General features: G+C 42.5%; 1 protein-coding gene across 12 annotated transcripts in view; it reads left to right on the forward strand.

Moving 5' to 3' along the window:
- PSD3 (pleckstrin and Sec7 domain containing 3) overlaps window positions 1-24722 on the forward strand; it is a 188773-nt gene extending 164051 nt beyond the window's left edge. For 9 of the 12 annotated variants that reach the window (XM_061633270.1, XM_061633337.1, XM_061633301.1 and 6 more), the window contains 5 exons: window positions 4103-4260; window positions 6056-6200; window positions 8805-8948; window positions 13244-13387; window positions 22501-23236. In XM_061633270.1, the coding sequence (XP_061489254.1) occupies window positions 4103-4260; window positions 6056-6200; window positions 8805-8948; window positions 13244-13387; window positions 22501-22602 (693 nt within the window). In that variant the 3' untranslated portion in view covers window positions 22603-23236. Of the gene's footprint in view, window positions 1-4102; window positions 4261-6055; window positions 6201-8804; window positions 8949-13243; window positions 23237-24252 lie in introns of those variants that run through there. The other 3 variants (XM_061633281.1, XR_009763572.1, XM_061633383.1) reach the window with 3 other exon arrangements.
- The last annotated feature ends 249 nt before the right edge of the window (window positions 24723-24971 follow it).

Raw genomic sequence — 24971 nt, forward strand, 5'->3', positions numbered from 1 at the left:
ATATCCTGCAATCTGCTTCAGAGACAATGCTTAGGTGCACATCTGTGAGAACAAGCAGGTTTGTTGTGCACACAGAACAGGGCCTTCCCAGTGGTAGCCCTACATCTGTGGATTTAATTCCATGGGAGATTTGGGGAGCACCATCCATGGAAAGTGGGCCTTGAAGATCCATCTCTTTCCCCTTCCTTTAGGGCTTGACTTAATGTGGGCTGCAAAGGGTTGTTGCTATTTGATATTGCTTTAATGTTTTTAATGCTAGTCAATTCTTATGTTAGCTATTCTTTAGGATTATGGATTTGGATGTTCTTAAATATTTTAAACTGTTCTGTATTATTCTTGCTTAATTTTATATTCCAAATGCTGCTTTGTAAGGAGTTTTCTCCTAAACAATTACAAATTCTAATAATAATAATGATAATAATATGTGAGGTGTAGCAGTTTATCCCAAAATTGTTTATAAACAGTTTGAGTGAAGCAGGTGGAATTTAATCTTTCTTAACGTGTGCCAATATCATTTAGCTTTCTTTCTCTCAAGTGCCAAGTACATTGGCTTTTGAACTTACTCAAGGAACACTGTCATGAACTCCTTTGGAAGGTGGTATTTATTATTATTATTATTATCAGTTGGGATGATGATGATGATTAAATTTGTATTCTGCCGTTCCTCCCAAAGGAACCCAGGGAGGCAAAAAACAATTCAAAAGAATTAAAAACATTTAAAGTGATCAAATATCCTGACAGCTAAATAAGTTCACGGTTGTCAGCAATAATATATTTCAGTCAGCAAATGCCTGGATGAACAAGAATATTTTTAAATTCCACCGAAGTGTTTTTAATGAAGGACACAGACACACATCACCAGGGAGGGCATTCCATAAGCAGGGAGCCACTACCAGTTTTGGGCTGCATAAACAGAGCTATAGTTTCCAGGTCGAGGGAAGTAATAGTCCCACTATATTCTGCATTAGTCAGGCCTCATCTGGAATACTGCGTTCAGTTCTGGGTGCCTCATTTTAAGAAAGATATAGACAAGTTGGAGCGGGTTCAGAAGAGGGCGACGAGGATGATAGCTGGTATGGAGAACAAGTCTTATGAGGAAAGGTTGAAGGAACTTGGCATGTTCAGTCTGGTGAAGAGAAGGCTGAGGGGTGACATGATTGCACTCTTTAAGTACCTGAAGGGCTGTCACATAGAGGAGGGTACAGATTTGTTCTCTGCTGCCCCAGAGGGTAGGACTAGGTCTAATGGTTTTAAGTTGCAGGAGCGTAGATTCAGATTGGACATTAGAAGGAACTTCTTGACAGTAAGGGCAGTTCGGCAATGGAACCGACTGCCTAGGGAGGTGGTGGAATCCCCTTCGCTGGATGTCTTCAAGCAGAGGCTGGACAGCTATCTGCGGGAGATGCTCTAGCTGTGGATTTCCTGCTGTGAGCAGGGGGTTGGACTCGATGGCCTACAAGGCCCCTTCCAACTCTATGATTCTATGATTCTACGAAGACCCTGTCACAGGTCACTGTCAGCCTGAATACCCCCAAAAGCGCTACCAGTAGGGCCTCTCCTGCTAGGCCAAGTGCCCAAGAAAGTTGATATTGGGAGAGGTGATCTTTTAGATACTTCAGACTTTGCACGCTAGTATTAACTACAGTAGCTCATTGGCAGGCAATGCAGCACCTTGTCCAGTAACACATGGCCCATAGAACTGCCCCACTCATCAATCTGGCAGCTGCATTTTACAGCTTCCAAACAGTCTTCAGTGGTAGCCCCATGGAGAGTACATTACAGAAATGGCTTTGCTTTGGTCTTTATAAATAGGTACTCTCAGACTCCACCCATTTGAAGTATCCACAGACATACCGCTCTATGGTAAGAATCACCAAGCTGGCCTGATGTGTGGTGGCTACACAGTTGGCTTTGGTTCCTTATGCAAACATTGGTATAATTCTGGAGTCAAAATGAGGGACAGATGCTTTTTTTCCAAAAGGTGGAGCAGTTAATCATCTTATGATTTTATCCCAGCCAGGGCTACTGAGGTGATACATCCGTACTGAGCCTAAAGCCAGCTGGGTACGGGTGGGACAGTAGACTCTGAACTTTCATTTTTTAAAAGAGTAAGTTTCTAGCTTCTTTATAACAAAAGTTATGAAGCAAATGTGCAGGGACCGTTTCAAGTAATTGCTTTGTGATATGTATCTGCTCCTGCTTTTCATTGTTTTTAGCCAATGAGTGGAGCTGTGACTGAGTGCTAGAGAGAAATTTAGAGTCGTACAAACCCAAGGGAAGACTCCAAAATGGCTTCAAAATTACCCAGGAAGTCCCCTTTCCAAAAAATGGAGAAGGGACTTCCTGGTTCATCTTGAAGCTGGTTTTGAGTCTTCCTTGGTACACGTGTCACTCTTTTTCTTTCTAGATTCAGTCAGTGGAGGACTCCCCTCGTTCATTCTGAAGCTGTGTTTTAATCTTCTCTGATAGAGAAACCCAGTGAAAATAACTGAAAAATCTGGGATTTTAATGTATCTGTGGCTTGACTATAATGTATCCATACAAAAACAAAAGGTAGCAGCAGAGAAAGATGTTTGTGCTCTTTCTAACTCAGGTTTAAATTAATTCAAAGCGTGCTTTTTCTCTGGGTCCATAAACATTTTAAAATTTATTCTGCTAATCAAATGCAAATGTAACACATCTTTATTACATCCATATTGCAGGATACACACCCTCCAACCAGGGCTGGTAGGCAGTACTTTCACTTGAAATACCACTTTGGTTCTAAATTCATTCCTGAAGCTTTGTGAATGCCCCCTCCTTTTTATGACCTCCTGTCTTTTGAAAAATGGTTCCAACTTACAGTTTTCCTAGAAATAAAATCAAGTTTGCTGTATGCAGATGGTGGAATTAGGAATTAATTACTCCAGTTAAAAAAAGAGTGAGAACATATTTGGCAGTCTACCTTTGATTTATGCCTCAGACTTATCCACCAAAAGCCTAAGTTACAAGCAAACTCTACCATCTCAGGCTTGATGATGATATCTGTCAACATTTTCTCTCTTGAAAAGTGCATAGAGCTAAAAGAGGAAGTTGGAAGAATGGTGCTCTTTCCCACTTCCTATTTCAGCTCTATGTGTTTTTCAAGAATCAGATTAATTTTACTGGATCTGAGTTGTATGCATATCCATTGGAAAAGTGAAACGTGTGCATGCATGCATTTTCTCTTGTTCTGTCTCTCAGCTGGGGGAGAAATGACAGGGGGGTGCCCACACCACTTGCTCAAAAATCCCACAGGCCTAAAAAGGATGGTGACACTTGGTGTAAACAGTGCCAAGTTAGCGGGACCAATGCTGACCCTGTATAAGGCAGCTTCCTAAGTTCCTAGTTTTCATTTCCTTACAAGTGCAACTGCAGGCAAACCTTTTACCCTTTTACCACATCTTGTTTAAATTTGGTGAGACTATATTAAAATTCTTTCATGTGCAGCTCATGAACCCTATCCCTCCTGGCTTAGAAAATGCTGCAGTGAAAAACGCTGCATATAGTTTGAGATTTCCCCCCTTCCATTTTGCATACAAAGCAATATTTGTTTGGTAATGTAATTCAGTGTCACCCATGAAATGACATCCGTTATGCCAAGCTGGGTGGAAGGAACCTTTATTGCCGGTACCATTGGCATAAGTGATATTGGACGGGGAGGGGGGAGTTGTGATATTTGTATGACATCCCTTAACATAAAGTTCTCTGAGCAGTTTACAGTGCATAAGTAAAAAACAATTTAAATACAAAAAAAGAATAAACCCTAACATCAAAAGCCACATAAATACAACAAACAAAACTCACTCCACCTCCAAAGTTGAACAGAAGTTTAAAAACAGAGAGGCTCAGACTACATGTTTGCCTTTCTCAGCTTTGTCCCAGATGACAGCCTCTTCCAAGGGCTCCCACAGAATTCAGTGGAAATTGAGCCAACCTCTTCATCTGCATAGCCTTGCCCTGGGTTCTGTTTCTTGGTCAGACAAGATTGTTACAAACAGACAGAATGAAACCCAGAAAGGTCACAATGTGCCATAACTGTCTGCACTGTTAATTTGTACTCTTTTAATTTGGACTTCTACAGGATGAATACAAACCAGATAAGGCTTTATCAGAGGAAGATCTTAAAAATGCAGTCAGTGTGCACCACGCGTTAGCATCGAAGGCAACAGACTATGAGAAGAAGCCAAACGTTCTGAAGCTCAAGACAGCTGATTGGAGAGTCCTGCTTTTCCAAGCTCAGTAGGTTCTATTTTGGTTCCTTTTGTGGTTCAAGCAAAATAGGCTCACAAACAGTGATTGGTGAAGAATGGTGCCCTTCTCACATGGGATTTTTTTTTAAAAGCTATTCCTTTAAAATCTATTTTATTTTTAATCTTGAATATAAGATAATAAGAAAATGACAAGACATAGGCTCCACATATTAATACTGTAACCCATTCCAGCACCATGTTTGACCCACCAAGCTTAATGTAGCCCATCATGTTCCCAGTCAGGCAGCAAATGCAGGAGGTTTATCAAGGCCCTGGAGTGGCTGTGTTGAGCTTAACGGTCACAAATTGTGCTGAGCTGATTTAACGCGGTTTTAGATGTTAGACAGAGAAACGTAACATGCTACTTAAAAATAGTATAAACACATCCTAAAAGCCATTCAAAAAGCACATAATCAGATCAGTTAGAATTCTCAAATAAATTATATTAGTCATTTCAATTTGAAAGGGAAAAGCTACAACTGATACATCTGGGTGCCCTTTATAACTGCCAAGGTACATATGTATTTTATATTCTGGATCTGGGGAGGTGGGTTTAAAGGTTAGGTGAGAGCATAGGGACATGGTTAGCAGATCAACATATTTAAATATGGGACGTATTTAATTTATCTCTCATTTTTTAAAAATATCTCAGGATGCTTGTGATTCTCTGTTGCACCAATGAGTCTTGCCACCTCCACAATTGTTAGAGATAAGTCCAGTGTATTCCTGTAATAGATGCTGTTGGAGGTAGCTGATTCATAGGGTCACCATAAATTGAAGGCAACAACAAATTCCTGTAATCCCGATTTATGCCTTAAGAGTGTGATGCTGCGTTCTTCTGCTGAGTTCTTGAATAAAGCTTCATGCAGGAAAAATCCAGTTTTCTGCTTCTGCTTCTTGGATTGGGCAATCTCTGTGCCTTGCTGTTCTGAATGGTGAAGGGACACTTGCAACCCAATGTCCACGGTGGTATTGAGGAACAACTTGACTAGAAGTATCCTTGGTCGCCACTAGTAGCAGTTGCTTATGAGTTTTAGTTTTTTACTCCTGAGGAAGCTGGCAAGGTCTGGAGAAGTCATGTATATGCTTGATTCCTTTCCCTCCATGGCTGGTTAAAGCCAGCCTGAGAAACTAATGGTGATAAATGCTTATTGAGAGGGGAAGCTTTCCTGCCTCAATGAATGAAGCGATGAACAGACTGCAGTTGGAAACCATCACTGAAGTCATTTGATCTTGGAACCTATAGACTGGTCTCTAATTTGCGGTCCTTGAGCAAGGTGAATGAATGTGCAATCATGCCACAACAATCTTGTGCATGCTGATTATCTAGCCCCTTATCGGTCTGGGTTGGGGGGGCTGGTTATAGGCTTCATCCTGCTCTGGTGGGTGACATGCTGGGAAGAAGGAGAGCCATCTCGTTTAATTTTCCATTGATTAAGGTGCAATCCCTCATTGCCCATGGCTATGGCCCTGCCCAGGTTAAATATTGTAGCTGTATTTGAAATTTAATGATAAAGCACCAAGCATTAAACAAGATAAACATTTCACCTGTTAGGAGAAGAGATGCTGCTGGGATTAGACCAACCTGTAGCAAAGGATGGAGAAAGAAGCAGGTAGCATCTTCCAAGTTGTGCCATTACTGCCCACTGTCCAGTACTGAGATGGTGAAGTAGAAAATGTGATTCAGAGTAGCAGTTCCTTTTAGGGCAGAGCAGACACTGAAGAGAAAGCAAAATGCACAAGCCTGAGTCTGGCTGATCTCTCTCTCTCTCTCTCATCCTCAGGAGTCCAGAAGAAATGGAGTCTTGGATCAATAAGATCAATTCTGTAGCAGCTGTTTTTTCTGCCCCACCATTCCCAGCTGCCATTGGATCCCAGAAGAAATTCAGCCGCCCTCTGTTGCCTGCCACCACAACCAAATTGTCTCAGGTGATTAATATACAACCCTAAGTATATTTGAAGTGAGCATCTCATAACCCTGCATTGAATAAAGCCATGGGAAGTTTCTCCCTCTCACACGCATGCACACACACACAGCCCTGGGTGGGACAAGTACTTGAACTTTGGTGGGTGGGTAGGAGTACTTGTAAGTGTGAATCCCCCTGCATGAAGATATTTGAAGGATCAGTGTGAGTTAAAACAAAAACACTGTTGTGAGGAGGAAAGGAACCAGCCATGGAAGAGAGCACAGTCTTCCACAGAGGCAGGCAGTGCTCTTGGCCCAACTGGCTCCAGAGTTGAAATGATATTTCTAAGCATGCTCGGGACCTTGAGCTCCTTGGAGGATGGGTAGAAGTATTTCAAATAATAACCATAGAATATTGCTGCATAATCTGTAGGAAGTATGTATTTACATACAGGCACTGCCTGCATCTTTCTGCATTACTTTTCTTGGTCTTGACCACCCATTGCTAGGGTGGAAGGCAGGCTTTGTCCCCACTGTGATGCTGAACGGCAGCTATTTAACTTATGCAGGTGAAAGGGTTGAGGTCTACTTGGAAACATGATTTGACAGGAGGCAAAACCCTTTCCTTGCTCCACTGGACCCACCATCCCCACAGCTATCAAGAATCAAGCTTATTTTGATCTGCATTGCCCTACCATTTCATCTGCAGAGATACTTAGTTGGCCCTGTTAAATTTTGACAGAATCTTGAGGCTGGTGTTTAGAGAGAGGTGCCTCCAGATGACCTGTTTGTTGAGTAGTTAGCCTGATTTCTTTGCAGGGACATTAGATGACAATGGCTATGTAATGAGCATTAATTTTGATTTGCTTGCGAGGAGGCTAGATAACATTGCATCAAAGTGTTATCCCAGACTTTTCACTGCCCTGCCTCTTTGCTTTTCTTATAAAAGCTTGATCTTCTGGGGAAGCAGATTTACTGCCTAAGCGTTCCAAATCAACTACCATTGCATAACCTGAATTTGCTGGTATGTCACTGAATCCTATCCCAAAATAGCGACAGTCTGCAAGTGCCAAGATAGACAGAGACACTTTTGTGACCAGATCTCTCCCTCACTCATTTTGTCTCTTTGCTGCTGCTATGAAGTGGGTCTGCTGTATTATTATTACCCTGTATTAATCTCCTGATTATTTTACCAATTTGGATAATTGTTTCATTTGTCACAATATAGAAACTAGTGTTGGCTGCATAATTTTTCTGTTTCAGCCACTCGCTTAGGAAAAATTTGGTTTGCATGCTGGTAGAAAGGAAGTGAAAGATGTTTTTGGCCAAAAGGCAGGAACAAAAAGTAGTATGTATTCAAAAGAGAAAAATAAATAAGTACTGTCTGCTTTTATCTATCAGATAGAGAACTTGCCAGTAGGCTCCTGCGCATACTGCAGAGGATGAAATGTATATTGTCTGGCTGCTGTTTTAGAAGTTGTGTCCTGAATCAAGATGTGACTATCCATTGTTAGTTCACTATTGCAGGCTCTGTTTCTGTTCCCAAACAAAATACAGAATAGATTATGGTTTTTTTAAAAAAGCAATCACAGCTTCAGGGGGACCCAATCCAGATCAGGGCCATGACATACGGGGAGAGCAGGATCTGACTATTTCCCTGCACCATTTTTTTTTAATGAAATCTCCCCCACCCCTTCTTTTTTACCCTTAAAGATGCTATTTCTGCAGTAGTACCTTCAGGGGCAAATTGCACCTTGGAGAGCGGGGGGTAATTTTCTGCAGGGAATAGCATGTGGGAGGCCAGGTCAGCACTCCTCCAGTTGCTTATTTTTTTTTCTTTTAAGCAAGCTCAGGATAGAGGATCCTGTGGTTAACATACAGTCTAATCTAAGTCTCAGTTTTTACTGTTGTGATTCAGTTCAGACCTTTAATTGCCTAATTCTCCAGTGCACTGTGGGCTCTTTCCTCCTCCCACTTGTGGGTGACTTCCCTCCACATCTCCATGGTTTGCTGTAACAGTAACTTTGTTACATCAGAATAGGGCAAGGTATAATTAGCACTAACCAAGAAAATCTTAGAAATCATGCTTTGATAGCACGTAGACCATAATTTTGAGCAATCCTCTTATTTTCTGACTATAGTTGGTCCTGAATGAGAGACATAATAGTTGTGCTTGCCCATAATGCTGAACTATGGTTTAGCACCACGAGCACGAGCTGCAGCAAGCTTTGGGCTCCTGCATTCCCCCAGGATTGCCACAAGAAGAAGATCAGAAGCTTTTGCTTCAGTTTGGAAAATGGAAGTGAAATGTATAAATGAACGCGCATCCAATTTACAATGGCTTCCACTCGGACCATGACATGCCCGTTAATTACCCATAGATTTCTGTAAAGTTAGTTATATCTGGTTGACCAGGTCTCTTTAACTGAAAGTTCTTGATCGGTAGCACTTCTCTGTACTTGAGTATCTGATTCAGAACAACCCCAGTGATATATGATGGCACTGATTTATCAAATTCAAATAAATGTAACTAATATAATGTCCATATTTAGTGCTGTTGGTTCTTTCCTGTATGTTTTCTAAATATATTAGAGGTTCATTGTAGCACATACTGTTGTCTCCTGCAGGATGAGCAACTAAAATCACATGAAAGTAAACTGAAACAAATCTCCACTGAACTAGCTGAGCATCGCTCCTACCCACCGGATAAGAAACTTAAAGGCAAGGAAGTGGAGGATTACAAACTGAAAGATCATTATCTGGAATTTGAGGTATGTTGGGGTCAGCCATAGTTGAGTAGCATTTCAAAGTCAGCCACTGCAGAAACAGTGGAAATTATTATCCTGTTTAATAGGATAATTAATAGTGGCTTGGCATTTTAATAACTGTTGACAGCAAAATGGCAAAAGACATGTTGAGTGGGCATTGGCCAAATATAAGTGGTTCAAAGTAGCTGAACGTGTGTAGGATACAGCAAGAGTGAGCTCTATAAGTGATAAATGGAGATGTAAACTTGAAGGGAGAAGCCATGTGAGCCCTGCCCCTTTCCTATCCGCTGGTTTCAATCTTTAGGGCAGGAGTGGCTAACCCTCACTTCAGTGGTCTGATGTCCTGCCCCCACCTCCAGCAAGTTTTTCTGGCTTCCCAAGACCCCACCATTTTTTTTTACTTTACAGCAGTGGCAAAAAGAAAAAAGAAATAAAAGTAGACATAGCATTGGGTGGGCAAAGCCCCCTTTCCCATTATCAGGTTGATCATTTGATGAGTGAAGAGGGGGCATTAACCCCACTTCCTCAGCTGATCTGCATGGATCAGCTGAGGACTGGGGTTATCGTGTATGTGTTTATTGTGCACAGCTGGTATAGCACAGTGGGGAGGAGAGCCTGGCTGGGGATCCAAAGTCTGTGAGTTCAAATCCCCGCTCATGTCTCCTGGGTGTCAAGGGCCAGCTAAAGATCACCCCCACAGCGAGTGGCTCAGGGGTTACGTGCCCTGCCACCTGTGCAGCCGTGAGCAAGCTGCACAGTCCCAAGGAGCCCAGTTGCCCCCCAGCTGGCAGTTGTGGAGAAGGAAGGGGCTGGCTTGTGCAGCTGTGGCAAGCTGAGCAGGCCCTAGCCAGCTGGGGAGGACTAGCCTCAGAGGGAGGCAATGGTAAACCCCCTCTGAATGCTGCTACCTTGAAAACCCATAGGGTCGCCATAAGTCAGGATTGACTTCAAGGCAGTCCATTTCCATTTTTGTTGTGCATGTGTGTGTAGAGAGAGTGTGGCATGGTCAAACCTACCACTGGCACAGGGTTGGTTGAGGGTGAATGCATCCCCTTAGCTATAAAAACCTCTGCATCAGTTGCAAAGCTTTCTTGGGCATGTTCTGGAGCATGCTCAGTTCATAAGTGACACTGGCCGGGCTTGTTGATTGTCTCTTGCCCACTTACGTTAGTTGCATGGAAAGTTCAACAGTGATAAACAAGCTGTCTTTCAAGAAAGGTTCTCTGCCATTACTGAACTTGTAGTTGAAGGCCCTGGTAAGTTTCCCAAGAGACCTAGGGTGGGGGGGGGAGAGAATGAGAGAAAGATGCTACAACTTTTTGACTGACAGGAGTGCGGGCAGAAAAACTCCATGGCCTTAGAATTACTGTATGATGACCCAGCATTTGTAGCAATGTTTCCTCTTTTTATAGCTCTCTGGCATATTCATTATCTGATGAAGCATGAATCAGTCCAGAGTACTATCAGCATTCATCTCACTAGTTCCCTTATTTTTGAGTGACATGCTTTAGCTATTTAATTTATTTGTCTCCTCACTGCTGCTGCAAGTATAGATACCAAGTGTATGACAGTCTTTCTTCATTTAATTTTAAAGTGGATTTTTCTTCTGATATTTTTCTGTATTAATCTATCTCTCCAAAAGCTCTTTGGAAAACTCATTCATGGCCATCTTTTTCTCTCGCATTCCTTTTATAGAGGCCTTGAAGTCTTCTTGCATTTGAATAATAATGATTACCTGAATTTTGTTTTGAATTAAGAGAGTGTACATTTTTTCCTCATTGTGGCATGCAAATAACTTGACAACAGATTTTTCTATCCTTTGAAGAATGTGTGGGCAATTGGTAGAACTTCATCAACATTTGCACTGATTCACTGGGGACGGGTCAGAAGACTACATTGTTAAAGAAATCATTCAGGAAGGCCAGAGTATGCATTTTGCATCACTTAAAAGCCTTTTTCTGAATTCCTGTTAATCACTAGTTATTTGAGTTAATCACAGAGCCATTGTGTGAGGCTGCAGATAGAACTGCCCTATAACAGAGGGCTGCATGCTTTACTAGACGGTGAATAAATTCAGCAGTTCATTGCTTGCAAAAATATATAGGATCTCCTGTGGCTCAGTATTTTGAGCCTGGTGTGCTTAGTGGGTTTGTACCTGGAACATGATGTGCTTAAGTGCCACACTCCTCCTAGCTGGGGGGAAACAAGGGTCTGTACCTTAAAAAATATTTAAAGGGAGGTTCATAGCTCATAGTGGTATGCAGTGCACAAAAGAAGGGCCTAAGGGCTGTCCTTGGCATCTCCAGGAATGTCATTTCGACACCATAATACTGAATTTCTCGAACTCTGAACAGAAAGGGAAGAATTAGGTGCTTCAAGTTCTGTGGTAATCTTTTGTAATCTTCATATCTTAATCGAGCATCTGCTCATCTTTGCAAAAGTCTCCTTTGACATACAGATAAAAACCTTTATCAATCAGATAATGGCAAAAAGACAATCATTGACCTCACTCTTTAGAAAGAGTATCAAAATCTTGTGGTCCCTTTAAAAATAAACAAATTATGCCGTTCCCAGCTTTGCGTCCTCAGAAGTTGTTGGACTATATCTTTCATCATCCCTGACCACTGGCCATGTTGACTGGCCAAATTTGCTAGTCTTCTGTGGTGCTCATTTTCCCCCACTCCTTTGCTTTTCTGAGGCTTGTTGTCTAATTCACCTCACGGGGTGCTTCCCAAATTGATAGTAATTACCAAAGTGAAGAGCCAGTGTGGTGTAGTGGTTAAGGTGTTGGACTACGACCTGGGAGACCAGGGTTCCCCACACTGCTATGAAGCTCACTGGGTGACCTTGGGCCAGTCACTGCCTCTCAGCCTCAGAGGAAGGCTATGATAAACCGCCTCTGAATACTGCTTAGCATGAAAATCCTATTCATAGGGTCTCCATAAGTCAGAATCGACTTGAAGGCAGTACATTTACAGTTTTTACCAAAGTGTAATCCTCAAAAGCCCTTGAAATATTAGTCTAATTACTCTTTAGGACAGAAATGCTCTTCAGTCAAACATATCTAAATGGCCAGATTTTCATCAGCTCCTGGGGATCTAGGATGTCAGCATTTGCTATAAATGCGCAGATCCAAAATGAGGGGAAGTCTGTCTGGTTCATGAACAAGGATGTTATCTACTTGCATTCACAGTGATGGAGGATGGTTATGCTGTACGCAGAGATGTAATGCTTGTGACTCAGCTGGTATATTAAGGTTGTGAATTGATTGTGAAGAATTGGATTTTATCGCTTTGTAACAAAACCTGAAGTGAAATATGAAACTCTGCTATATAAGTAGAAGCCATCTATGGATTATAGGGAAAACAATTTAGTTTTTTGGAAGAGGGAGGGGAGTAATGCCTTTAAGAACTATGGTCACATGCACCCACTGAGAACTTTACTAATCTTATCAGCCCCCTTTGGGTTTCCTTCAGAATTACTCTGGTATTTTACCTGAGAAGTCATGTTCTAACTTCTGTGTGTTTTTCCACCCACCAACCACCATATGTTCTGTTCTAGAGGGTACAGGCAGATAGTTTTGCATGTAGCCGGGTTCATGTAACTGCTGCTAATGCAGAGGTCCATGGATCAAAACACTAATCCAATATTGGCATTTGGAAGAGGTGTAGAACAAGATCCTCCTCCCTTAAATCGTGCATAGCTATAGATCTCCCCAAATCAGGTTGGAATGATGGGGCAATTCTTTGAGTCATCACACCCACAGATCTAATGTGAACCATTAGGGGTCCTCTGCTAGGGGCACTCAATCCACCCATATCTTGACTGGTGAGGGGAGAAATTTTCCACAAAGATCTTATTGTTCTGTAGAACTTGTTACCCACCCACCCACCCACTCACCCCTTTCAGATGTTCCTAACAGGTCAAATGAGGCCTAGCCACAGTATGAGAACCATGGCTTTAAGCAAAATCCAATGATAACCTAGGGTATCATGGGACATCTCCCCGCTCCCCCATCCTGCAAAATGTTGTTAGTCTTATTGAGACTCTGATTTCCCTCAGAATTTCTCAGATGTTTTCTCTAAGGAGCAACCACCAAATTGTGTCTAATGTCACTTTAGGAGAAATTTCAGTGGCAACTCTGACCTCTTGTTGCCCAGTGTGCTCTAGTTATGCTATGCATTGACTGTGCAGATGAATAGGTCCTCTAGTCTGGCGAGAGGTCACGTTGCTTGACTTCCTACATGTGTCGTCGTAGTTATGCTCTCGGTTGAATCTTTCCTCTTTTTCTCTTTCAGAAAACTCGGTATGAAACCTATGTGTCTCTTCTTACAGAGGGAGCAGGCAAAGAGTTGCTGAGCACCAGTGAGAACGATGGCCCAGGACTGAAGAAATGCCATTCAAGCCCCTCCTTAAATCAGGAGTCCCCTCTTAGTGCCAAGGTGAAGCGTAACATCTCAGAGAGGAAAGACTATAGACCTGAAACACCGAGCATCAAGCAGAAGGTTACTTAGGGCAACTGAGGCAAACTGAGGAACAACATATCACTCGCTCTTTAATAACCTGTCCTTTGCAAAAAGAAAACAAACAAAAATTAACACATCTGCCTGAATGGGGTGTTAGTGACATTTTCAATTGTAAATTTTGTTGTTTCTGTACAGGTTGTTGGAGATGTTTTGGCTTCTGACTTGCATTTGTCCAGTTAATTTATCATAGAGCAATTGTTCCAATTCTTTAAAATAATATAAGAAAAAAAGGGAAGGAAAACTAGGTGTGGGAAGGGAGAGATTTGATGATTTAATGATTATCTCCCTCATCTTTTTATCTTCTTTCATTGGCTTGTAATTTTCATCTCTCAAGTCATCTGCTGCTTTTCTACAGCAAATAACTGGACAAACAGAAGCTTACTGAGTTGTTTAGCTGTGTGAATGGATTCTTGCATTTGCCAAGGTGGCGTTGACTCACTATTAAGAGAGACTCGTAAAACTGCTCAACCTCGGGGAAAATACGTTTCTAAGTGCTGCAGAGCTCTGTAACTAACGTGTGATGGGAGCCATAGCAGTAGCTAGACTGTTGAACGAGCAGTTTTTGTGATCTCTGAGCCCACACTCTGTAGGAGGCTGAAAAGTGAAGGCTGGCCATAAAGAACAGAAGTGAACTAACAAAACTAGCATTTTAGATTTGGAAACCAGGGAAGGCCTTGGGTGAACAGAAATGGCGGAAACCAAAACTGGTCTTACTTTTCCATTTTGTTGAATGACCATGGGCCTCTCTGTTTTATCAGCAAGTTGTGCTACCTGTACAGTTTTCAACAGTATATTACTCATACATTTGATGTACAGACAGCTGTAATGTGTATTTATTTTCCATTGGCATTATGATTCTCCTCTGGAAGTATGTTCAGGCACTTTATAATCTATTTGATTGCAACTAAGAATTTCCCCCTCAAAGCTGGAAAGTCTGAAAGGACAGCATGTTACCCAGTTCCTTTTGTAAATAATGTCAAGGAGGCCTAGATATATGGTATTTATAATGATAGATTCTTTCTTCCTACATATAAAATCCTGGCTCCATTCCAAACACCCTGTGCCAGCCAGCAGATTCCCCCAGCTAAAAAAAATCATCCACCATAGACAATGCCTCCTCCCACATTCTATTTCCAGTTATCGCAAAATGTATGTGGGCTAAGAACAAGGAGAATGACTGTATGTTTTTCATGCTGGCCTCAGTTTCCTAGCTTAGGGCAGCATTATGTTTGAACCATGACAAAGATGTAGACATCCTGGAGTTCTTACTCTTCCCCTGCCTTACCCCAAGCAAACAAAAGCAAAGGAAAACAACTAGAATAATGTGGAATTAAGTTATAATTGAGGTCCACGGAGAAGAAATCCTAGGAATCAGAATACTTAAAAATGGTTGCCCTATTGGCCCCCCAGAAGAGGCAGCTCAAAGATCAGGACACACTTTAATCCTTTATTCTATGGGTAAGGAGCCTGTGGCCCTCCTGCTGTTGTTGGACTACATCTCCTAATCTCTGACAGTTGGCGATGCTTTCTGAGTCTGATGGGAGTCCAACAGCATGTAGAGGGCCACAGCTTCCCTATCCCTGCTGAATACCATTGATCTGGTGGCAGGGGCCTATGTGTTTCTTGGGCAGAGATTGGGTACAGGGTGAATTGCCACATTCCCAGGAACAGGGCCGGCACCAAAGGGTGGCCAGATTGGGCCTTGACAGAGGGCCCCTGAAGGGCTCCTCCTTAGGGTGGGAGGGTAGTGCTCCCTTTCCATGATCTGCAGCAGTATCGGCTCCCAACCCTTCTGTGGATCGTGGAGAGGGAGCTTCTAGGCACCCCTCAGATACAGTCAGTTCAGGTTTCAATAAGCCCACATGCATGCCCCACCTACCTTTCCCATCCCTGTGAATGATGGCCTGCCATCAACCAAGATGGTGGTGGAAGCTTCCCTAAGGGGCTGATGACCCTGCCGCCATCTTGGTTAATGTGCAGCGTGCACGTCATTCACAGAGAATGGGAGAGGTAGATGGGATGCATGGGTGGACCAATTAGCCCTGTGCTGCCTGTATGGAAGGGTTGGGCTATGGTGCCGTAGGCCTGAGGCAGGCTGGTGCTGGCCCTGCCCAGGAAGCCATCTGCTTTAGAGATGAGCAAACAAGGCTATAGTGACACTCTTTAGAACTCTGAGTACTAAATCACAAGCTACCATTTGCCAGGACACATTTTAGAAGTATTGTTCTATCCCTGCATTGCTATGGTGAGAGTCGTGTATCCCTGGCATTAGCAATTAAAGTGGCAACCAATTCAGATTAATACTAGGAGTGAAAAGGATTGTATTAGGACTGGAATCCCTTGCTGCCTGCACCTTCCTTGGGAAACCCACCTTAAACTCAAGAACCATCTGTGCATCATCATGAAGGGTATGCACTCTTTAATGTAGACGGGTTGATAGTTACTGTGAGAATGAATGAGCCAAGAAGAGTTGCATTTGTGAGGCAGTGGCTTGCGCATTCTTCTGCAGTGGCTCATTTTTCATCGGTGGTTCAGAAAAGTCAGCAGGCTGTCCAGTTATAATGAGAAGAGAGAAACAGCAATAAAGTGACAGGACTAGCATTGTCTTAAAAGAAGGAGTGACCTTGCCTTCAGTGCTGTGTGTGTGTTTGTGTCTCATCTCTGGTGGAGAACAGAGAAAAAGTGAATGTGACATAAAAAACAGAATGGGAGAAAACTCCACGATTTGTAAGATTGCAGAGGGATAGAGGTGAGAAATCCATCAAATAAAAAAGAGAAATTGCAGTTACAGATATGTACGAAGCAATAATACTGTATCATGATTCTGTATGGCATTTTTCATAGATGGAACAAATTGAATTATTCAAGAGCCTTCTGTGTTGCTTGGCTGTTGGCCTCTATGGCTGTTTGCTGAGTATTACTGAGGTAGTGTTTGCAAACTCCAGAATAGCAGTTTTTCTTGGAACGACTGTGATGTAGGTTCTTTGACATAGCATGCATCCTAAAGAATGCAATAGGAATTACCAGGTGGTACTCTCTTTCTTCCACTGAAAATGCAGAGTGACAGAGTATATTCCTTCACCCAGCTGAACCACTGCACCCTGATGATAAAATGAATGGTAGGGACTCTTTTTGTTCTCTTCCCTTAGAGGTTAATGAGCTTTGCATCAGCTAAGATTTGAGTAGAGAGGATTCACAATGAAGTCATGCAGCAGCTGTGTGGCCCAATTGTGAATTCTTTGAAGGAGAGAACTGTGTGTGAGAGAGAGGGTGAGGGGCTAGGGATCAGACACAGTATAATACACTTTACTTGTGTTGGTCACATGTATACTTTAGGGTGCCCAGATGCAAAGGAGAGCTGGGCTGTTGTACCATTTTAACAGTTCTGTAGGCTTTTTCAACTGGTGCTGCTTGTCATGCAAGACTGAGAAAAGTTGCTCTTGCTGACATAAGGCTCCCTCTTCTGCAAACTGTTTAAAGCCACAGAAGTGCGGCTTCCTTTTGCGTTTTCCTTCATCTGCTCTGTACACCTCTTTGGGCCAGACTGCAGTGTCTCAGGGGCTCGTCTGGGAGGTGGGTGATGAGGATGTAGCGTTGTACTTGATGCCTCTTTCTAGCTGTGGATGGCAATGTATTTTAAACAGGGGTGGATTTGTATCCTGGGGGATGGGTTTTTTAAAACAGCAGTTTGTGGGCTAGAAATGTGTTTTGTGCAAACCTGACCCCTTCACTAATGGTTAGGTTCTATAATCCGCACCAGCTAGCTATAAGGCTTTCTGATTCCTAAATGCATGAGTTTGAGTATGATTGGGTTGTTGCCTGTAAAACCCAAAGAGAAGGAAAGAACTTGAAAGTATGGCAGACCCCCCTCTCTCCCTCCCTCCATACATCCCTTCCTCTTTGAATACTATTCTGTTTTCTGATTGATTGGATCTGTGTGTAGCTTCATGGGCTGGATTTGGCCCAAAGGCTGCTGATTGGCCATCTTTACTTTAGAATATCAGCTGGGAGTTGGGAAGGACTGAAGGCAGCAAAGGAGCTGAGTGACAGCGGTCACTGGTACCATGAGGAACAGAAACCAGCCCCTTGGGGAGATCTATATGCTCGAGGGGAGAGTCACAGAGAAACGTGCTCCTTGCCCTTTTGCCCATGGATAAAGCAATAACTAATGACATGTCAGAACCAGCCCTCTGCGTCATGTTTCCTTCCTCTTCTTTTCTCTTCCTGTTGGTGAGAAGCTCAGGATGCAAACTGAGCCCATTGCACTTAGTGGTTCCAGTGCAGTTGTCTAAAAAGGCTGGGTAACCGCTGGAAACCTTCTGCTGATTGCTCTGTGGCACCTCAGAGCACCAGTATAGCCCCCAGGATGACAATTTCAGTTGCGCAATTAAAAGCTGGCATGTGGTTCATGTGGACGCTCGTTCTCCGTGCCTACCATAATGAATGCGGAAGCCTTATTGTGAATGTCAGCGGAGCAAATCATTGAAATGCTGCGTTTTGTGTGTGCGTTCTTGTCTATTTATTTGAAGAAGCATAGAAGAGTTCCAATTATTTATTGCTAGCAAAATGTCCATCATGTTGGTGGACGGAGTGTATGTGTGCCAAGGGAGTGCTTGTAAATTGCGAGGACCCAGTGCACTTCTCAGGCAGCATCCCTGTTAGTGAGGGCCAAGGAGGCTTTGCTTTCCCTGAAACATTGTCCCCAAAGGGCTAAGTTTACATTTCATATACATTTGCTTATATGGAGAAAGCTGCAAATGATGCATTTGAGGAGGCTAAGCTTTTGTCCTATCTCTGATGACATGGTGACCCCTGCCATTAAGAATCGAGCCTCTCCTACATAGCCCCATCTTCAAGTTCTATTTCTTGGTCACACTAGGGTGGGACTAAATAGTGGGAAGTGGCGTAGGTAGGTAGGTAGATAGGTAGGTAGGTAGATAGATAGATACTGCATTTATTTGCAAAACAAACTGTAATTGCTCTGATCTAGCATGTGCATAGTGCTGATAGAGAGATGCCTGCCCAGACAAGGTGTATGTCCATCCCCATATGAGACTATTAGTCATGTGCTAGACCTGAGTTGCGGCAAGTGGACATAAAATAGCATACGTGTGTGTGTGTGTGTGCACAGGGAGGTGGGGATTTCTACTTCTTATTTGGTAGTTCCAGGTATTGTAAGGACTACAAGTTGGCACGCTGGACACGTGTGAGGCTCTTATATTTAAGATCATGCCAACCTTCTCCATTGTTTTATCGGGGTCCATTGTAGACAAGACCTTATATAAATGCATTTTATCGGTCTGTGGAATTGTACTGGCAAAGCTGTCTCTGTGGTATCTCACTTCGCCATTGACACCTGTGGCAAAACATAGATATATCTATATCAGCCAGACTGGTATGTTTCGTGGGCCATGTTTTGGCCCCGTGGAGATAGTGTTACTTGGATGGGTGGGTGTTGGTAGTTGTACATGGTTTGACAGAATTCAGGCATGCAATGATAGAGTGCAAGTGTTAAGACCGGAGGGGTGCCGTTCCATCTAAATCTCTTGATGCACAAGGGATTTCTGTTGCTAGAAGTGCCAGCAACAGTTTTCTGCAGCACAGCCTGCCCTGCAGCTTCCTTGCCTGCTGCACAGTCACCTCTCTTTCTTCTTCCCATCCCTTTTGGCCTCAGATTTTCACCACCAGTCCTGTTCTTTCTGCAACAATACCACATTCCACACCAAAACGCTGCACAGTCACATCTACAACATGTTAACTTGTGTGGTTGCCTTGCATAATATGTTTATATTCAGGTGCGTGTGTTTAAAATTGAGAATCCACATAGTCCTCAGTGTGGTATAAACCTGCATTCTCTCAAGAGGAAATAGGATTGACCGCCAGTGCTTCAGAACAGCTGACCAGCAGCAGAGGCTGGCCCATAGGGCCAGTGGGACATTGCCCCACCAACTTCAGTCTGCCCTCAGCCAGCCCCCACCTGCCTACCTTCTTATTTACATCCAGTCCAGGGGCTGCTACTGCGTGTCATCTTCCTTCTCCTTAGTTTCAAAGTTGCCCTTTGGAGAGCTCAGCAGGGAGAAGGATGGACACAAGACTAGAATTAGTTGGCTCTGGCTCCAGCTACTGTTGCCGTCTTTGCCTTCTGCCCTACCAGTCCCAATGGGCACCGGCCACCGCTGTTGACCAGGTTATGATGAGATGCCCAAAACAAACTTATAAAGTGCCATGTTTCTGCAAGCAAGTTAGAATTGTCTCAAGGCAACCATTCAAGATAGCCATTTGTGTAAACGAATTTTCTAAAGTTAACTTAGGTACATGTGGGCAGGTGGGCTTATAAAACTTAGGGTGCTAATAGCTTTTGTAGGCTAATTTGCAAAGCTGGCCCAAATGCATCTTCAGCCAGTGGGTTTTTGCATGTCAGGTTGCTCCACACAAATTGAAATGGTTGGACCTTATTCCAAAAACTGGTTGCTCTCTAGCGCATTCACATGCTCGGAGCTTCTTAAATCAGTGTTTCCATTTGCCTCTGAGGAATCTGTCAGAAAACTAAATTCTACTAAGCTGAGATCTTGGGGGTGTTTCTGTTTTATTCATTTGGATTATCTTTGCTTTAGAAAAAAAGAACACTCTTTGTTCATTAAAAAGGCACTTTGCAGCCTAGCCATTGCTCAAGGAATTGTTTGTACTCCCCATTCTTTAATTGTGGATATGAAATTCCTAAGCTCAGGAAGCTTCTGGAGGACAGTTTGTATGGCATACATGTTTGCTTTTAGCATCCTACAGCTGTATCTTGCAACTTCTTCAGTGGGCACCTTCCTTGAACCAAATTTGTGATCCGTTCCCAGGGGATACTCCAAATGGTGGATTAAATCAACTTAATTTTTCAGCTTCACAACACATCCTAAGCACCATAATGCATTCACATTCCTCAGCAGACCGACATGTCTAGAAATCATTGCTTAGTTTAAATTGCTCTTTCAAACTGTCATGACTGCTTTAACTGGTACATGGCAGACCAAAACTTTATGAGTCTATTTTTCTTTATCAGGCACTGTGCTGGAGTTTACCAGACTGGCAGAGATTAGGATCTCTATGTGCATATTTTTAGGCAAACCTCTCTCTCTGAGCCACAGCTCCCCATCTGCATTAGGTAGATGAATGCTGAACTTCCTTATAGGGTTGTTGTGAGGGTTGCTGGGCTAATGTATATTAAATGCTGTGAACACTCTGGAAATAGTCAAGTGTTACAAATGATTATATCCACATTTCTGTATTTCCTTTTGAATTTGGATTTAGATGGGCAGAATGAAAATATGCAGATGGGAGGAGCACAGAGGAGTAATACCCCATTTGAGCTATTGCCAAGCAAAATAGGCAAGATTGTGAGCACAAACAATCCTTTGCTACAAGATTGGATTGGGTTGGGCCTTCTACTCCCGATGAAAAGGCCTGTAAAATTATTTTGGGCAACTGGCCAGTATGTCCTCAAAATAAAAAATGTATATTCCTTCTAGAGGCATATCATAGAACTTAGATCATACTGCATGTGAATTTCACCTTAAGAACCTGAATAGACTGATGAGCACAGAGCTTAAATTTCACCTTGTTCTTGTCATTTGTACCATGCCTTTTCAGTGACTATGTTACATGACAGGTAGCTGTTGTTAGGGAATACAATATGCCTCCTATTGAATAGGAGATGGTTATCGTTTCTGGATGGCTCTTGTCTCTGAACGCTTTGTTTTAATTGTTTGTCCTACCTGCCTCCCCCATTTAAACAGCTGTGAATGGATATTAACTCCAGCAAGCAGCTGTAAAGGTAGTTTTAGGAAGAAAGCAGCCACGTGCTTTAGGAACGGAAAAAGCTGCATATAAGGGTATTTCCAGAAATGTTCCCTTGAGCCCAAGCCTTTTCTGACTTTGTGTTCACAGTAGAGATGATACTGAAACCCAAGATCCAGAAGCGGAGTCTTAGAGCCACTCTTGTAGATTTTGGACTAGACTCCTAAGAAGTTCATCTACATTCATGAAATGGTCCAAAAAGACCCTGCCCCACCTACAAGTACCTTCTAGGATGAGGATCAGTGGTGGTGCTCTCCAAATGTCGTGGACTACAGTTCTCATTATCCCTGTACATTGGCCATGCTGGCTGGGGTTGATAAGAGTTATAGTACATGACATCTAGAGGGTACCACATTGGCTGCCCCTATTCTAGGTCCAGCCTAGGGAGAAGCCTGGCACATGGTTACCTACAGCTCAGTGAGAGACCATGTTGTGTGTGCAGAAGGACTCGGGTTCAGTCCCAGTATCTCCGGTTAAAAAGATCTCCAGCTGCAGGGCTGAGGAAAACCTCTGCTTGAGATCTGAGGAACCCACTGACAAACAGCATAGACAGTACTGGGGTAGTTGGACCATGGTCTGATTCAAACATTGATGGACTTTCAGAAAAGTAATCCAATAGGCCCAGATTAATCCTTGACCTCTCAAAAACGGTGGTTGCTCATTCCTAATTAGTATAGGTCAGGGGTACCTATTCCGGATGTTGTGGGACTACAGCTGCCATCAGTCCCCAGCCAGCATGGGCAGTAGTCAAAGATGATAGGAACTATAGTCCAGGAACATCTGGAGGGACACAGGTTAGTCACCTCTCCTCTACAAAAAGCCTCATCCCAGGGTGTATGATGGATAACATTCTTCAGGTATATATGTACATAATCATCAGCACCTTTGTGACTTGGCCAAATATTGGGATTAATATATATTGTTATTGTAGAGGTGGTGGTGAAAATCCATTGCTTCATAATTAAAGAAGAAAAATGGCTCTTTGTTGTTTTCAGATAAGGTGATATGAAATAGGTAAAATGATATCTGCTATTGGATCTAGACGACCCATTCTCTATAAACATTGTGATTCATGTTTAAAGTTTTTCTGTGATTAGAATATCTGTCTAACTGAAGTAGCTAAAGTGATTGCAACCACCTTTGCTCAATATACAGCTGCAGTTAGCTTTCCTTTCTCCTTTATGCAGAGTTCTGTGCAATCCAGAAGTGTACATATTCTTGCAGCATTACAGGTTAGTCCAGTCAAGACTAACTTTACATTTTTGTTACCTCTTGAAGAAGTGGTGTAACTGACTGACATTTGCAGTGACTCTGAGAATGATTTTTATTTATTATTTCTAATAGGAAAATGCCACCTCAAGGTGATCTTTCTGTACCAATGATTTGTGGTTTTTCATTTGGTTACCTGGTGGTGACTGTGAAACCTGATTGTATACACTTACTGAGAGTTTAAAGTAGTGCTGCTACATAATGTGTTAGCAAGAGTAGTGCATATAAATCCATCGGGTGTGCATAGTAATATTGAAGTATAATTACAAAACTTGCTTATGGGATCAAAAATTCCATTAGGGAATTCATGCTTTACTTCTGTTTCAGTAAAATGCCCTTAACGCTTGTTTAATTTTTATACACAAGGGCTGGGCAGGACATAGGCTGCTAAGCCTTGAAAGCCCATGTCCTGAGTGGTAACCCTTTCACCATAGCATGGGAGGGACCCTGAAAAGGTAGTACTCCATTCCTTTTCTTGGACCAACTAGTGGTTTTGGAAATTGTGTCAAGGAAGAACACTTCAAGTCAAGGTACAACAAGGAGATCTTCCCGTCCTCCTAAGTTTTCCCTCTCATCTCAGGTTGTGCTGAGGCCTGCAATTATAAGAGTTAAGATGAACAGCATATCTCTAGAGCAGCCTTTCCCAACCGGTGTGCCTCCAGATGTTGTTGGACCACAACTCCCATCAGCCTCAGCCATTGAGGCTGATGGGAGTTGTGGTCCAACAACATCTGGAGGCACACCGTTTGGGAAAGGCTGCTCTAGAGTATCCCTCACACTGAAGGATACAGCACATTAAACTCTGTAGTGCCTACCACCAATGGCTTTATGAAATTCTCTCAAGATAAAGCATGTCCTAATGAAAACCATGTGGATGGTATTGTAGAAGGCAGCATGTAGTAAAAAGTTTGGTGGTGACGATGAGTGCTGCCATGGACTGTGTTGGCTGGCCACAGGTCATTAGAGCTAAGAACATGAACCTTGAGTGGTTGGGACTCCCTCCTCCAGTTCTGGCAACAATTGACAATGCCAATGTACAAATACACAATTGCCACCAAAATGGTTTTTTCTTGCTGGTACGAGCTTATAGAACATGATCTCTCTGGGGAATGTTGATCATAAGCATAGTAGGAGAACAAAACAGTAATTCTTGAAACAAACAAACAAACAATCCCTCATACGCACAAAAAAATACACACAAACTAATATCCCTTTGTTAAAATTATCCTTTCAAATTATTCCAAAAGAAGGAATTGGCCATCCTAAACTAAAATCTAAGCAACAACTGAGGTTGACGTGTAGATTATACTAACTTTCATCTTGAGGCTGGAACAGCAGCCCTAAGCATGTAGGTTACCTAGACTCCATCAGTCTTGGTCCAGGGGCCATCCTTTCCCTAAACATCCTTCCACAACAACTGTTCATTTGACAATTGTACTATCAACCAATGAGTCTCTTCTTAGGTATGGAGTAGATTATGTTCTGCCAGACAGGAGCCTGAAGCTGTGCTAGGATGCTGTTCCAGAAGGTTAATTTCTCCCTATGGGAACAAAAAGAGGCAAAGCACAACCTACTTCCTTCATACCAGTAGCCAAAGGGTCCAAAGCATTTTGTTAATATCCTCTACAGGTACCATAGAATTTCCTTAAATCTCTATTCCCTCCTTACAGGTACTACAAAGGCAATTTCATATTTAATGAAGGCACTTACGGAGATACTCTTCCACATGGAGGATGGACTCACTTATGTGGATATTGTTTTTATATCATTGAAATAGTATTTTTGAGATTAAGTTTACATTTGCTTTTGTTTTTCTGTATATAAATACACTTCTGTCTGTTTTACCATTGCTGGAGTCGCCCTTCTATGGTATGCAGACCCTAATTTGCCTGATGTTACAAAGCTGTGAGACACCGTAGTCTTCCCCCTCTCCTTTCTTGTGTTCATGACTATGACAACTATGTTTTTTAAAAAACAAGTTTGAATAACGTTGCTTTGGCACAACAAAGCAAAAAGCCTTCTAGATGGATTTTTATGTTTATGAAAATGAACAAGTTGGTGAAGGATTTCACTTATGTATATGATATATGTATATGTAAAAACAAAAAAATTAGAAAAGAAATAAACCAAATGTATTTCATCGGCTGAAACTGAAGGCCCTTATTGAAGGTTGCCCTACATTAGCATTGCCAAAGAACGGTAAAATTATTTAATTGCTTTCATTTTCTCTGAACATCCCCAGATTGATAGTCATGTGCAATAATAACACACAAATCACCATTCAGTTTAGGTAGCAGGTCATTTATCAACATGCTGGCTTTCACTCCCCAAGTTTTTGTGGGCTGTCAATGAACAGTATCCTGAGGAGCCCATTGACAAATGTATTATT

Source organism: Rhineura floridana, chromosome 1, assembly GCF_030035675.1.
Source record: "Rhineura floridana isolate rRhiFlo1 chromosome 1, rRhiFlo1.hap2, whole genome shotgun sequence".
NCBI lineage: Eukaryota > Metazoa > Chordata > Lepidosauria > Squamata > Rhineuridae > Rhineura > Rhineura floridana.